The following is a 16930-nucleotide window of genomic DNA, read 5'->3' on the forward strand; positions in this document are numbered from 1 at the left end:
CGCAACCAATTACAGTTGGTGTCCCACAGGGAAGTGTCCTTGGCCCTCTTCTCTTTCTCCTATACATAAATGACCTTCCAAATGCTTCGCAATTACTCAAACCCACACTATTTGCAGATGACACTACATACGTCTTCTCTCACCCGAGCCCAGTCACACTAGCCAATACTGTAAATACCGAATTACAGAAAATATCTACCTGGATGAGGACTAACAAACTTACACTAAACATTGACAAAACCTACTTCATTCAGTTTGGTAACAGAGCTACAGATGTCCCTCTTAACATAATGATAAACGGATCACCTATCACAAAGCTAACAGAGGGAAAATTCTTAGGAATCCACCTTGATAATAGACTCAAATTTCATACACATATACAACAAATTTCTAAGAAAATTTCCAAGACTGTAGGCATACTATCGAAGATACGGTACTATGTTCCACAGTCAGCCCTCCTGGCCCTATATCACTCTCTTATTTACCCCTATCTCACCTATGGAATTTGTGCATGGGGCTCAACAACAATTAACCATCTCAGACCACTAATTACCCAACAAAAGGCTGCAGTTAGAATGATAACAAATTCTCACTACAGGCAGCACACTCCACCAATATTCAATACACTAAACCTACTCACCATACAAAACATCCATACTTATTACTGCACCTATTACATACATAGAACACTTAACTCTGATATTAACCCTCCCCTCAAACATCTCCTTGCCAACCTCAACAGAACACATGACCATAACACAAGGCACAGATCACTCTTTGATGTTCCTCGTGTTCATCTCACACTATGCAAAAACTCAATGCACATAAAAGGCCCTAAAATCTGGAATTCATTACCTGTAAATATAAAAGAAACACTACCTGTTTATAAATTCAAGTCTCTACTCAAAGATCACTTACTCACCCAAAACCAAATAAATACTGAATAACTGAACCTTATAAATTGTATATCTTAAATGTTTCTCACAATTATATCACATAAATGTTAAACCTAAAACCGAATCTAACTTTATTATTTTTTAAATACACTACCTAACAGAATCCTTCATATGACTGAATGCAACCATATGACCTGTCTTTGTAATACTCACTTGTGCTTTATAGTAATCTGTTTACATTAATGTTTTATCACTGACTTCATCATTGCTTAGTTAATCTTAAGTTAATTTTAAGCCAGCCCGTAATGCTATGCATAGTATAAGTGGCTTTGGCATGCTGCTCTTATCTGTATTTTTTTTGTACCTCTGTATGTGTGCTCAAATTTATAATAAATAAATAAATAAATAAGGAACTACATAGTAGGAACACTTTCCACTGGGGGTACCAGGATGGTTAGTGCAGTGATGTACAACCCACCACAGAATAGCAGGAGACCAGAGCAAGAATATGACGAGAGTATTAGAGCAATGATGGAAACACTAGCTGAGCTGACCAGAAGGGCCCATCTGAGAAGGGAAAAGTTACTAGTTGTGCATGATTTCAATTACAAGATTGATTGGGAAACCTGGAGCCACATGGAGGACCAGAAAAGTGGAGGTGGAGGTGATACTGGAAAACCTCGTGCATCAACATGTCAGAGACACTACCAGAGAGAGAGAGAGAGAGAGAGAGAGAGACAGACAGAGAGACGGAGCGAGAGAGGATGAACCGGCAAGGCTGGACCTCCTATTCACCTTGCGTACTCCAGACACTTAGGACATTACATATGAAAGGCCTCTTGTAGCTAGTGAACTCGTGGTTCTGAGCTTCGAACGCTTTGTAGAGTTAAAAGTGGAGAGTGAAGCAGCACGAATAGGACGGGAAAAGCTAAACTAAAAAAGAGGTAACTACATAGGCATGAGGAATTTCTTGCATGAGGTACAGTAAGAATGAGAATTGGTGGGAAAAACAGTAAATGAAATGATGGGATAAGTGACCATAAAATGTAAGGAGGCAGATGAAAAGGTCGTACCCAAGGGCAACAAAACCAATGAGAATAAGAAAGCAAGCCCTTGGTTCACCCAGATGTGCAGAGAGGCCAAAACTAAGTGTGCTAGAGAATGGATAAACAAGAGAAGACGACACACCCAGGAAAACAAGGCAATTAGCCGAAGACCTAGAAATGAATATGCATGGACAAGAAGGGAAGCCCAGCAGTTATACGAGAATGTTAAAACACTGAAAGCCAAATCTGACCTAAAGCTTTTAAGCAATGGAGTCCACACCAGTAATATTAGAATGGATTCTTCAATTTAGGCCACAGAACACCTGCATACCAATAGTTGTATGAATTTTGTAATAGTTACCGTAAAGTGAACTTGAAAAGTTGAAGATGATTCGAGGAAGTGTTATCTCATTATTAACCAAATATAACAAATAATAGAGGGAGAAATAGAAACAATAGGAGAACTACTTAACCTAATTCAGGAACCCGATTAATGACACCTAACAACTGCTGTGTGACCTACCGTAGCATATATACATTTCCCAAGATACGAAGTGTATAATTGATTCATGTTACATTTAATGCAGAAAATGAACTTTGAGGCAAAATCAGTGTGAAAATAATAATACCAAAATACAAAATAAATTACTTACTAATGACTTTCAGAGATTTTGTGGATCCTTGATCATCAACGTTCCTGAAGCACGGGAGAAACTTAACGACATCCTCCCAGAGTAAGCAGGCAGCTGAGTTGCCTACACTTGACACAGTACTGTATAGCAGAAATAAACCTCATTATAACGAGAAGGTAACAATAGCACAAGTAACCTAAAATCTGGTAGTTTAATATACATGACTAATTCATATCAACAGCAACAAGGTGGACAAAGACAGAATGTTCCAGAGATGGGACACAGCAACAAGGTGGACAAAGACAGAATGTTCCAGAGATGGGACACAGCAACAAGGTGGACAGAGACAGGATGTTCCAGAGATGGGACACAGCAACAAGGTGGACAGAGACAGGATGTTCAGAGATGGGACACAGCAACAATGTGGACAGGGACAGAATGTTCCAGAGATGGGACACAGCAACAAGGTGGACAGAGACAGGATGTTCAGAGATGGGACACAGCAACAATGAGGACAGGGACAGAATGTTCCAGAGATGGGACACAGCAACAAGGTGGACAGAGACAGAATGTTCCAGAGATGGGACACAGCAACAAGGTGGACAAGGACAGAATGTTCCAGAGATGGGACACAGCAACTAGGTGGACAGAGACAGGATGTTCAGAGATGGGACACAGCAACAATGTGGACAATGACAGGAAGTTCAGAGATGGGACACAGCAACAAGGTGGACAGAGACAGGATGTTCAGAGATGGGACACAGCAACAAGGTGGACAGAGACAGGATGTTCCAGAGATGGGACACAGCAACAAGGTGGACAGGGACAGAATGTTCCAGAGATGGGACACAGCAACAAGGTGGACAGAGACAGGATGTTCCAGAGATGGGACACAGCAAAAAGGTGGACAGAGACAGGATGTTCAGAGATGGGACACAGAAACAAAGTGGACAGAGACAAGATGTTCCAGAGATGGGACACAGCAACAAGGTGGACAGAGACAGGATGTTCCAGAGATGGGACACAGCAACAAGGTGGACAGGACAGAATGTTCCAGAGAAGAAAACACAGCAACAAGGTGGACAGAGACAGGATCTTCCAGAGATGGGACACAGCAACAAGGTGGACAGAGACAGGATGTTCAGAGATGGGACACAGCAACAAAGTGGACAGAGACAGGATGTTCCAGAGATGGGACACAGAAACAAAGTGGACAGAGACAAGATGTTCCAGAGATGGGACACAACAACAAGGTGGCAGAGACAAGATGTTCCAGAAATGGGACACAATAGAAAAGGTGGCAGAGACAGGATGTTCCAGAGATGGGACACAGCAACAAGGTGAACAGAGACGGGATGTTCCAGAGATGGGACACAACAACAAGTGGAGGAGACAGGATGTTACAGAGATGGTACAGAGCAACAAGGGATCACAGTTGGAAGTTAAAGACTCACAAGAGTCGCAGGCAAGCTAGGAAGTATTTCTTCAGCCACAAATTTGTCAGGAAGTGGAACAGTCTGGAAAGAGATGCAGTGGAGGCAGGAACCATACATAAATTTAAGAAGAGGTATGATAGGGCTCATGGCGCAGAGAAAGGATGGGCCTAGTAATGACCAGTGAAGAGGCGGGACCAGGAGCTATGAATCTACCCGTGCAATCACAATTAGATGAATACAATTAAGTGAGTACACACACTCACACACACACAAACACACGACCATACAAACCTACAAACAACTTGAGGCTGGCGAACTAGGCTAGCTTCAAGTTGCGATTGTATGTTATGGTGTGGTTGCATCGTATGTCCTCGCAACTTGAAGCAAGCCGTGAGGTGGGTTAAACAACAAGGGTTCGATCCTCCAGCTAGCCGCATTGTTGTTATTGATTAAATACTACTTGTTTGTGGTTATATATAAATTAGGTAATAAAACCTGAGTGCATTCATGTGCATATTTTAAATATTAAACGCTGAGCTGACACCTAACTCAAGGAGGGTTGCAACACCTAACTCAAGGAGGGTTGCAACACCTCACACTAGGAGGGTTGCAACACCTAACTCAAGGAGGGTTGCAACACCTCACACAAGAAGGGTTGCAACACCTCACACTAGGAGGGTTGCAACACCTCACACAAGGAGGGTTGCAACACCTCACACTAGGAGGGTTGCAACACCTAACTCAAGGAGGGTTGCAACACCTCACACTAGGAGGGTTGCAACACCTAACTCAAGGAGGGTTGCAACACCTAACTCAAGGAGGGTTGCAACACCTCACACTAGGAGGGTTGCAACACCTAACTCAAGGAGGGTTGCAACACCTCACACTAGGAGGGTTGCAACACCTAACTCAAGGAGGGTTGCAACACCTCACACAAGGAGGGTTGCAACACCTCACACTAGGAGGGTTGCAACACCTCACACAAGGAGGGTTGCAACACCTCACACAAGGAGGGTTGCAACACCTCACACAAGGAGGGTTGCAACACCTCACACAAGGAGGGTTGCAACACCTAACTCAAGGAGGGTTGCAACACCTCACACTAGGAGGGTTGCAACACCTAACTCAAGGAGGGTTGCAACACCTCACACTAGGAGGGTTGCAACACCTAACTCAAGGAGGGTTGCAACACCTCACACTAGGAGGGTTGCAACACCTAACTCAAGGAGGGTTGCAACACCTCACACTAGGAGGGTTGCAACACCTCACACAAGGAGGGTTGCAACACCTCACACAAGGAGGGTTGCAACACCTAACTCAAGGAGGGTTGCAACACCTCACACTAGGAGGGTTGCAACACCTAACTCAAGGAGGGTTGCAACACCTCACACAAGGAGGGTTGCAACACCTCACACTAGGAGGGTTGCAACACCTCACACAAGGAGGGTTGCAACACCTCACACAAGGAGGGTTGCAACACCTCACACAAGGAGGGTTGCAACACCTCACACTAGGAGGGTTGCAACACCTCACACAAGGAGGGTTGCAACACCTCACACAAGGAGGGTTGCAACACCTCACACAAGGAGGGTTGCAACACCTCACACTAGGAGGGTTGCAACACCTCACACTAGGAGGGTTGCAACACCTCACACAAGGAGGGTTGCAACACCTCACACAAGGAGGGTTGCAACACTTCACACTAGGAGGGTTGCAACACCTCACACAAGAAGGGTTGCAACACCTCACACTAGGAGGGTTGCAACACCTCACACTAGGAGGGTTGCAACACCTCACACTAGGAGGGTTGCAACACCTAACTCAAGGAGGGTTGCAACACCTAACTCAAGGAGGGTTGCAACACCTAACTCAAGGAGGGTTGCAACACCTAACTCAAGGAGGGTTGCAACACCTCACACTAGGAGGGTTGCAACACCTAACTCAAGGAGGGTTGCAACACCTCACACAAGAAGGGTTGCAACACCTCACACTAGGAGGGTTGCAACACCTCACACTAGGAGGGTTGCAACACCTCACACAAGGAGGGTTGCAACACCTCACACTAGGAGGGTTGCAACACCTCACACTAGGAGGGTTGCAACACCTAACACTAGGAGGGTTGCAACACCTCACACTAGGAGGGTTGCAACACCTAACACTAGGAGGGTTGCAACACCTCACACTAGGAGGGTTGCAACACCTCACACTAGGAGGGTTGCAACACCTCACACAAGGAGGGTTGCAACACCTCACACAAGGAGGGTTGCAACACCTCACACAAGGAGGGTTGCAACACCTCACACAAGGAGGGTTGCAACACCTCACACAAGGAGGGTTGCAACACCTCACACAAGGAGGGTTGCAACACCTCACACTAGGAGGGTTGCAACACCTCACACTAGGAGGGTTGCAACACCTCACACTAGGAGGGTTGCAACACCTCACACAAGGAGGGTTGCAACACCTCACACAAGGAGGGTTGCAACACCTCACACAAGGAGGGTTGCAACACCTCACACAAGGAGGGTTGCAACACCTCACACAAGGAGGGTTGCAACACCTCACACAAGGAGGGTTGCAACACCTCACACAAGGAGGGTTGCAACACCTCACACAAGGAGGGTTGCAACACCTCACACAAGGAGGGTTGCAACACCTCACACAAGGAGGGTTGCAACACCTCACACAAGGAGGGTTGCAACACCTCACACAAGGAGGGTTGCAACACCTCACACAAGGAGGGTTGCAACACCTCACACTAGGAGGGTTGCAACACCTCACACAAGGAGGGTTGCAACACCTCACACAAGGAGGGTTGCAACACCTCACACAAGGAGGGTTGCAACACCTCACACAAGGAGGGTTGCAACACCTCACACAAGGAGGGTTGCAACACCTCACACAAGGAGGGTTGCAACACCTCACACAAGGAGGGTTGCAACACCTCACACTAGGAGGGTTGCAACACCTCACACTAGGAGGGTTGCAACACCTCACACAAATCTGTCCAGCAAAAAACCTAGCCCAAGCATACATATTTTCCAGCGTCAAGTTAAATTGTTCGCCTGATAAAAAACACAATGTGTTTTTGTGAAAAATATTTATACCTTTAAGATTCTGAACAATATTATGGAGTATAATACTGTCAAGTTGATACATTCCAGAACATAAATTTGCAATATGCTGTGCATGATGTCCAACATATTTCCAATTTTTGCAAAAGTGTTTGCAATAAATTACAGGAGTCGTCAGGTTGCTCGTCAGCTACATATATATCGTTGTTAGGCCTCGGTTAGATTATGCTGCACAGTTTTGGTTACCGTTGAAGATTAAGAAACATGTGTAACGGTTGGGCATCTTTAAATAAACAGCTCAACGGTATCTTGGTACAGAGGACATCTTCTAGGGCTGATGGTCTCCAGAAGGCAGAAAAGATGAGCCCATCAGCCCCTCTCATTCAGGTGACCTTCTCAACCGCATCAGAGACCTCTCCATCCGAAACAAGAAACTAGGTAGTTTGGACGTGACTTCCCTCTTTACTAACGTACCTACCATACAAGCCATCGAGGCTCCTCGAAGTAAAGTCAATCAGGACTTCCTCTACCTCCCGGAAATTTTGTTGACCTGACTGAACTCTGCGTTAATTTCAACTGTTTTTCTTTCAATAACAAGCTCTACAAACAAACCTATGGTATGGGAATGGGGTCCCCCATTAGTGCCGTCCTAGCCAACTTGTACATGGAACACCTAGAGTCCGAACACTTCGCCAACATCATCCCCTCAAGCGTCACTTGGTTACGTTATTTATACGACGTCCTCGTAATAACTCCTAAACGTTTTGTTGCACAGAATTTTCAGGCAAGGCTCAACGCAGTTGAACCGGCGATCCAGTTTACACTAAAAGAATAGTCCAATGACAAGCTACCTTTCCTAGATGTCCTCATTCACAAAGATGACAGCAATCTAAGATTTCAAGTTTACCGGAAACCTACAAACAAAAATGATCTCTCACACTTCTATTCCAGTCAAGATACTAGGACCAAAAGAGGCACCATCATCGGATTCTTCCCAAGAGCATACCGAATTTGTCGTCCTGAGTTTCTTGACGAGGAATGTACATACATTCAACAAACCTTCAATGATTTACATTTTCCTTCCTTTTTCATCAAAGATTGCAAGAAAAGAGCTCTTCAGATCATTAATTCTCCACGCACCAACAGCACTCCCAACAAAGTTAAAATTCTTCCCAACAGCCAGGTTGCACTGAACGTTTCTAAAGTACTTTCACAAGCTAACACCAGAGTCGCCATCGCTTCCAGCACTTCAATAAAGGATCTAACCAGGACAATATCCAAGCACCATGAACCAGTCAATGCAGGAGTTTACATTATACCCTGTGGAGGCTGTGACAAGATTTATGTAGGTGAAACAGCAAGAAACCTTGAAACACTTGCTTAAAGCATCATACAGGAGACAATAAGCACAAGAACTTAAAACCATAAACGAAATTAAAAAAAAATCTTAAGACAAATCAAGAGCAAAAGCAACATCCAGTACTGAACCGCTGTTTAAATGAGATGAGATACTCACTCATTTCTTTGTTCACTCAGCATTAAGTGAGCTGTTAATCAGGCTATGACTGAGACTCAAAATTTGATTAATTGAGAAATTTCTGATAATATCCTAATACCAAAGGACTGTGAAGAAAGCAGTAAGTGACATGTTCATGCACTCTGCCCCAGGCCCAGAATCGTGGATCTTCGCGGTCATCAAGAACTGCAAGAAATTCCTATCATGTGCCTTAAATATTCTATGGAGAGGGAGCATAGACACAAGGGTCGTCCCACAGTCACTAAAAACAACAGATATAGCCCAACTCCACAAAAGTGACATTAAAGCAATTACAAAGAATCACAGACCTATAGCACTAATGTCCCACATCATAATTTTTTTTTAAAGAATTCTAAGAAGCAAGACCGCTAACCACTTGCTCAACAAATTTTGAATACTACCCAAGGAATAAGCTTTGACAAAACTATTAATTAATTTGCAAGTCCCATTCAAATCTAGCGCCCCTCGTTCGTGTATTTATCAAATCTAAATTTGAAGGTACCGATGGTTGAAGATTCAGTAACTCCTCTAGTCTACTTCTTCCACTCATCAGATGATTTCAGATTATTACACGTTTCGATGACTATATAATACCGACAAGCACAACCCAGGGCAGCGGGTTTAGAGCAGGTAACTCCTACCCTCTCACAGCTACTAGTATCTATGATATGGTCCTGGATGCTCTAGAGGACAGTCATAATGCTGATGTAGAATACACAGACTTTGTGAAAGTCTTCGTCACACAAAATGCGAGAAATATGGATAACAGGAAAAGTTGATGGTTCTTTTACTTCCTCAAAAATAGAACAAAAAGAGTAATAGTAAAGAGAGTAAAGTCTGAGGCGGCTGCAGTGTAAAGCTCTGTTCCATAAGGCACAGTGCTCGCCGCCATCCTTTTCTTTATCCTCATATCAGACATAGACAGAGATGTAAGTTTCAGCACTGTGTCCTCCTCTGCTGATGATACCAGAATTTGCATGGCAGCACCATCCATCGACGACACTACAAATCTCTAAGCAAACATTAACCAAGTCTTTAAATTGGGGTCAGAAAACAATATGAAGTTCAATGAAGACAAATTTCAATTACTCCGTTATGGAAAACTCGAGAAAATAAAAACTTAATGGAGGTATAAAAAAAAATTCCAGCCTCACAATAGAGCGAGAAACTAATGTGAAGAACCTGGGAGAGGTAATCTCGGATAATCTCACTCCCAAAGATCACAACAATGTACCTACCACATGTGCTAGGAAAATTATAGAATGGATCAAAATAACCTTCAAAACTAGGGATGGGAAGCAAATAATGCTTCTCTTCAAACTGTTTGTTCTCTTTAGGTTGTAATATTGCTGTTCACTAACTGCTCCTTTCAAGGCAAGCAAAAATGCAGACCTTGAGAATATGCAGAGACGTTTCACTGCACGTATAAGTGCCATAAAACACCGAAATTCCTGGCAACGGTTGAAGTCCCTTCACTTGTACTCCTTGGAATGCGGGCGAGAAAGATACATGATAATATATATTTGGAAAATCCTAGAGGGACTAGTCAAAACTCTGCACACGGAAATCGCTCCCTAAGAAAGCAAAAGACTCAGAAACGGGTGCAACATCCCCACAATGAAATGCAAGTGCGCCATGAGTACGCTAAGAGACAACACAGTGTCAGTGGCCCAAGACAGATCAACGGTCTGCCAGTGTACATAAGGGAGATTACCAATGGACCCCTGGCTGTCTTCAAGATGGAGCTGGACAGACACCTAAAGTGAGTACCTGACCAGCCGGGCTGTGGTTCGCACGTCGGTTTGCGTGCAGCCAGCAGTAGCAGTCTGGTTAATCAGACCCTGATCCACCGCATGGCCTGGTCATAGACCTGGCCGTGGGAGTATTTACCCGCGGAATACCCTCCAGGTATACCTCCATGTTGGTATAAATCTTGGTAATAAATACTGACAAGTTGGTTTAGAAAGACACGTAAGCAAACACTATGACATATTTATTAGAAAACGTTGTTAGAAGTGATCAAGGTCCCAGGACCGAAACGTTTTCTAATAAATATGTCATAGTGTTTGCTTACGTGTCTTTCTAAACCAACTTGTCGGTATTTATTACCAAGGTTTATACCATCTTGTCTGACACTGCAACTTTCTCTCCTACTCAAAGATAATAGTCTTCTTAACCGACACAACTTCCTTGCTGAGATGGTGGTACCATGGTCCACTCCTCGACAACTGACCACATCTAGACACACTTTCTCTCCTGCTGTTTACCCCTACCTTAGAGAAAACTCCCATGAACTGCGACATGCTCAGAAGGAGGCCTTATTACGTGCCGCTCAGATTCGTGCTTTACTTCCTACTCCTGACAGAAGAACGGCAGAATATATACTCAGCCAAATTACCACTGCCAACATCCAACAGAAATTGAAGCTATCACGAAAACTACAAGACCTGTGCTCCCACAGCAAATGGACCGAAATGGGACGACCAGAAACCATAAATAACTTATCTTCTGATACACTAGCCGTCACCGAGACAGAAGCCCTCAGCCTAGGGCTCAAGTTTACTACCGGCATCAACAAGAAACATAATCTGGTGGATATGGTAACCAGTAACCAACCTTTTGGAGGCTCCGAGCCTTCAAGACTGGTCATTCCCAGAAGATACATCCAAGCACTCAGGGACTTGGCCAACAACGATAACCGCTGACAAAGGAGGTGGTGTGGTGTTACTCGACACTGTCGACTACAACAATAAAGTTTTAAATCTTCTCAACGATGCCAACACATACCAGCCTGTATCGGAATCAGTGCTACTTCAAGGTACCCAGACTTTTCTTCAAAAGGCTCGTAGCACCTTACGAAAATCAGAACAAGGCAAAAAACTACTTAAACTTTTACCAGGTCAACCGAAACCAGCACGCCTGTATGGCCTTCCTAAGACACACAAACCTGGCATCCCACTACGGCCTATCACTTCGGGCATAGGAAGTGCACCACACAGACTAGCCGGCCACCTTGCCAAATACCTTTCAGCACTTCTGGGCACCATCAGTCAAGCCTACCTCAAACACTGAGGTGACCTTCTCTCCCGAATTTCCAACCTGAATGTTAAAAACAAAAGCATGGCTTCCTTCGATGTCACAGCCCTCTTTACCAACGTTCCTACTGACGCTGCAATCAACATTCTGAGACAGAGGCTCACTGAAAACCACGACCTCCATTTACTTCTTCTAGATTTCATCAATCTAGTGGAACTTTGTGTTAATTTCAACTTCTTCAAGTATCAGGACAACTGTTACAAACAGTGCTTTGGGATGGCAATGGGCAGCCCGCTCAGTGCTGTGCTTGCCAACCTCTTCATGGAAAACCTGGAGACAGAGAAATTCAGCACCCTCATTCCCAACACCGTTACCTGGCTAAGATACGTTGATGATATACTGGTTTTCTATCCGAGACGTCTCAATATCCAGCCCTTCTCAACAAGATCAATGCAGTTGAACCATCAATAAAGTTTACACTTGAACTAGAAAACGATAGCAAACTTCCTTTCCTCGACGTTCTACTGTGCAGATCTCCCGACAGTGACAAACTTCTCTTCAAAGTGTATAGAAAACCTACCAACAAGGACGATCTTATACACTTTTATTCACACCAAGACACCCGCACTAAGAGAGGAGTCCTCATTGGCTTCTTCTTGAGAGCTCTTCGCATCTCCAGCCCTTGTTTTCTAGAAGAATGTACTTACATAACACAAGCCTTTACACGTCTTCAGTTCCCATCTTTCTTCATCCGAGATTGCAGACTCAAGGCACAAGCTATCCTCAACAAACCGCCCGTGGAACAGACCTCTAAGCAGTTTATAGTACTCCCATGTGGTGATGTTGCCACGAATACTCGCCGGGCACTTGCTATGAGTAACATCGACGTTTCCACTATAAACACATCATCTATCAAAGACCTCACTACGAAACGCAGCCCACACCTCTAAGTTCTGCAGCAGGCGTCTACACCATCCCCTGTGGATTCTATCCCAAGAAATATGTAGGCGAGACAGGCAGAGATCTTGTGGTCCGCCTGAATGAGTATCGAAATGCCTATAACAGAGACGATGTAAGGTACGCCTGTGTCCTCCACAGAGACTCCACGGGGCATTTGATGAACTGGAATGAGGCACAACTCGCTCTCACCGAACCAGACCTCAGACGCCGACGGTGCCTAGAAGCCTCACTATTCGCCGTTACCGACACTATAGAACGTAACACTGAAAGCTACAAAATTTCAAAAACATTGGCATATATGATACTTAAGCACCACCAACGCAACAACACAGGAGTGACATGATTTCATCGTCTACTCGTCCTCGTCCCAACATGACATTCTTCAGGTCACCGTGCGTCACTCACACCTCACTCTCCGCCTATATATATAATGTCTTTCTATCTCTGTATGTTAGAAGTGATCAAGGTCCCAGGACCGAAACGTTTTCTTATAAATATGTCATAGTGTTTGCTTACGTGTCTTTCTAAACCATACCTCCATGTATATTAAAGGCATTACTAAAGTCTAGTTTGGCTATGGCCTTGTCTCCTGGTAAGTTCCTGATGTAAGCCCTTGTTGCATGAGCTGCCGATCACTGCCCAGAGAGAACCCAAAGCCCATTTGGTTTGGCTGGATCAAGCTGGAGGCTTCTGTAAGAATCTTTCTCACTGCTGCTTTGGCAAAGAGACGGCGAAGAGTGTTACCAACAGCGATGGATTTGATTCCCCCTGGAATCAGATCTGAATTGACTCTGGATAAATTAGAGACTTTGAAATTGCAGACATGCTGGCGGATTGCAAAGCATCTAGGGGTAACATATAACAATCGTTATACCACAGAAACCATTCGGTCTATTATAAGGAATATCTTATTCCCCATACCTCCTGAAGTTTCGAAGTCGCCTGAATCAGAGGCTGAAATTCTAATATCCCAGCTGGATTGCATGTCTCTAGTAAACGATCTAGAGGCATCAAGTGGAGCCGGCAAATCAGCCCCTGGAAGACCTACAAATTCCTAAATTGCTGAGAGTACGTCAATGCCGGGAGCCGAGGGAATGTCTTGTGATGAAGTTCCCCCTGAAAGGGAAAATGAAGCAGGGGCTTCTAATAGTCCATCGCCGAACTATGATTCCATGCGAGGAGCGGGAGCTCGGCCCAAGATACGACCTGAAGTGTTTCTTCCCACGACTCCACCAATTCTCTTGACACCCATCTCTCTGGACTATTTTAAGAGAATGAAGCATCTCATAACTCTGCAAACGGCTCAATTAGAAGTGCAGTGAAAACTGTATGAAGAAGAATTTGAGCGAGAGAACATCCGTTATAAAAGGCAACAAGCGGAGAGAGACGTGAGACCGACGGTTTCCCCAAACCTGTCCTTCAATTTGCATAAGGCAGCATCTTTAGTGCCTTGGTTCAGTGAAGTTGACCTTGATACCTATTTTGACACCTTTGAGAACCAGGCAAGGGGGATGCAATGGCCTCAGGAATATTGGGCCACCCTATTGCACACAACTCTAACTGGTAAGGCTCAAAAATGTACAGCTACTCTGTCTTATGACAAGTATATGAATTATGAGGTCGTTGAAAAGGTAATTTTGGAAACTTACAACTTGCTCCCATTGAGCTACCAACGGACTTTCCATACCCTACAACAGCTACCCGGGCAAACGTGGGTAGACTTTGCCCATTAGAAGAAGGTAGCCATTGAAAGGTGGTTAAGGGCCTCGGGCTGTGACTCTATTGAAAGCCTAACTCAGTTAATATTACAGGAAGAGTTTAATAACGCCCTGTCGGAAGACTTGCGTAAATTTCTAATTGATCATCAGACTTTAGACGTCTTGACTTCCTCCTCGCTCGCTGATCATTACGAAATTTCCTCTCAGTTAATGAGAGATAAATCTCCTCGAGAGAAAGTAAGGAGAACACCCCCTAGGGATTGGCGATGCCTGCCAAGAGAAGAGATTCGCCAGAAATTACCTCCCCATCAGGTGGCTTCTTACACCGTTCTTAAACCCAATGCCGGGGAACATTTTGATACTAAGACCCTCCTGGAGGTGGATAAAGCGAGGAAGAAACCTACCTGCTCCTACCGTCAGAAGAAAGGGCATGTGAGAAGCCTCTGTTACAAGCTAGAAAGAGACCGGAAGAATAAAGTTCTGGATGTGGTTCCTGTACAGATGACGTCTACCAGGTCCCAGGGACAGGTGGACCAATGGATGGAGCAAGATTCAGCCGATCAGAAGGTTCCCACTTCTAGATGACTGACTCCCTCGATCATGTACAAAAAGAAAGTGAGGCGTCAAGTCCTTATTTTTCTATGGGTAAGGCCAGGACTACCAAATCCCAACTCAATGAAGTAAAGTCATATAGAGACACCGGGAGCTACCTAACTTTGTCGAAGGAAGGTGTTCTCTCTTTGAATGACTCGACCTATACCAAGAGAGATGTGCTTTTAGAGGCGTATGGAGGGACTATGTCTCGAGTTCCCCTCCATAAAATATACTTGAAAATAGGCTCTTATGATGGATAGGCAGTGGTAGGCATATCAGAAACAGAATTTCCCATTAGGTCAGTAGACCTACTTGTCGGAAACGACTTGGGTCTGGGAGGAATCTGGAAAGAACCTCTCGTCATAGAGAATACCTCAGCTAAAAAATTTTGCTCTTGAGGCTTGCAAGGAGGGTCCACTTTTATTTCCTTTCACTGTAGTTACGAGAGCCATGGCAAAGTCCCGTTCACTCCCATCTTCATTGAGCAATAATCCCTCGGATTGGGGCCTGGATCTATTGTTTAGTGATGCTCACATGCCAGAAGCTGAGGATAAGTTACCAAGAATTCGTACATCAGGTCTAACGGCCTTGCGGATTAATGATTTTAAGCATGAAAATTTGATCCAAGAACAGCTAGAAGTCTCTTCTTTCGAGGGAGTAAGAGGACTAGCCATTACTGAAACTGAGGCAGCAGATGTAGAAGATTGCTTCTATTATAGTAATGGTCTTCTTATGAGGAAAATTCCTACAACTGACCCAGGTATTAATTTATGTGCTACGAAACAGGTACTGGTTTTACCGGGAAGATTCCGAACTCTGGCTCTGGAAGTGGCCCATAATAGTCCAATGGGGGGACATCTAGGGATACGGAAGACATTGAGAAAGTTGTCTCGATATTTTTTCTGGCCCAAGATGAAAGAGAGGGTGGTGGAGTACCTTCGGAATTGCCCAATTTGCCAGAAAATACGAGGACCACTGGCCGTGTTAAAGGAAGTATGGTCTGGAAGAGCCAATCCACCTTTGTATTTATCCCCATCTTTATTAATGCAGGAGCACTTGTCTTTCACGAGGAGCCTGGCTTTAGAAAATATAGAGAAAGCTCTGACTAAAATGAAGCAGCATATCGACAAGAATGCTGCTCTTCGCTCCTTTCAAGCAGGGGATAAAGTTTTAGCTCTAAAATTGGTTCCTGGACATACGCTACAGCCCAGGTATGAAGAACCCATGGAGACAGTGAGGAAACTAAGGTAAATTACTTAGTTCGTACTCCATGTAAAAAGAAGTCCAACCATACTTACCATGTAAATAAATTGAAAAGGCATTATGGGGGAACATTGCCCACTACTTCCATTCTACCACAAGAAGAGGACGCATACCTTACAGATTGTTCTAGTGGGGTAGAAGTGCGTCTAAAATATTCAAAAGTGTTGAGTGCTAAGGACCAATTTCTAAGTAACTTAGGTGATGACCAAGCTAGAAAGATTAAAGAGTTGCTCATGGCTTATCTGAGTTTATTCGGAGACGTCCCCAAGCGTTGCACTCTGGGGACACATGATGTGAATGTACAAGGTGCTCTGCCAATCAAGCAAGCCCCGTATCGAACAAGCCCAAGGAAAAATAAGGCACTCAGAGAGGAAATAGATTTTCTGTTAACTCATGGTTTTATTGAATGCAGCAGAAGTCCGTGGGCTTCACCCTGTGTCCTCGTGGCTAAAGCAGATGGTTCGTACCGTACGTGTACAGACTACCGGAAGGTAAACTCCATGACATTACCAGATTGGTATCCTCTACCTAGTGTAGACATAGTCTCCGGGGCTGAATATGTGAGTAGAATAGACCTGTTACGAGGTTATTACCAAGTACCACTGTCAACACGAGCCCAAGAGATATCGTCTTTTATTGTCCTTGGTGGTCTATTTAACTATTTAGTTATGCCCTTCGGCCTCTGTAATGCGGCATCTACCTTTCAGAGGCTGATGAATAGTCTAACTTATGAGCTGG

General features: G+C 44.4%; 1 protein-coding gene across 1 annotated transcript in view; it reads right to left on the minus strand.

The window, feature by feature from the left end:
• LOC128696605 (sodium-coupled monocarboxylate transporter 1-like) overlaps positions 1-16930 on the minus strand; it is a 278238-nt gene that overhangs the window by 85777 nt on the left and 175531 nt on the right. The window contains exon 6 of the mRNA XM_070094787.1: positions 2596-2714. Coding sequence (XP_069950888.1) covers positions 2596-2714 — 119 coding nt within the window. The remainder of the gene's footprint in view (positions 1-2595; positions 2715-16930) is intronic.

This window comes from Cherax quadricarinatus, chromosome 47 (assembly GCF_038502225.1).
Source record: "Cherax quadricarinatus isolate ZL_2023a chromosome 47, ASM3850222v1, whole genome shotgun sequence".
Lineage (NCBI taxonomy): Eukaryota > Metazoa > Arthropoda > Malacostraca > Decapoda > Parastacidae > Cherax > Cherax quadricarinatus.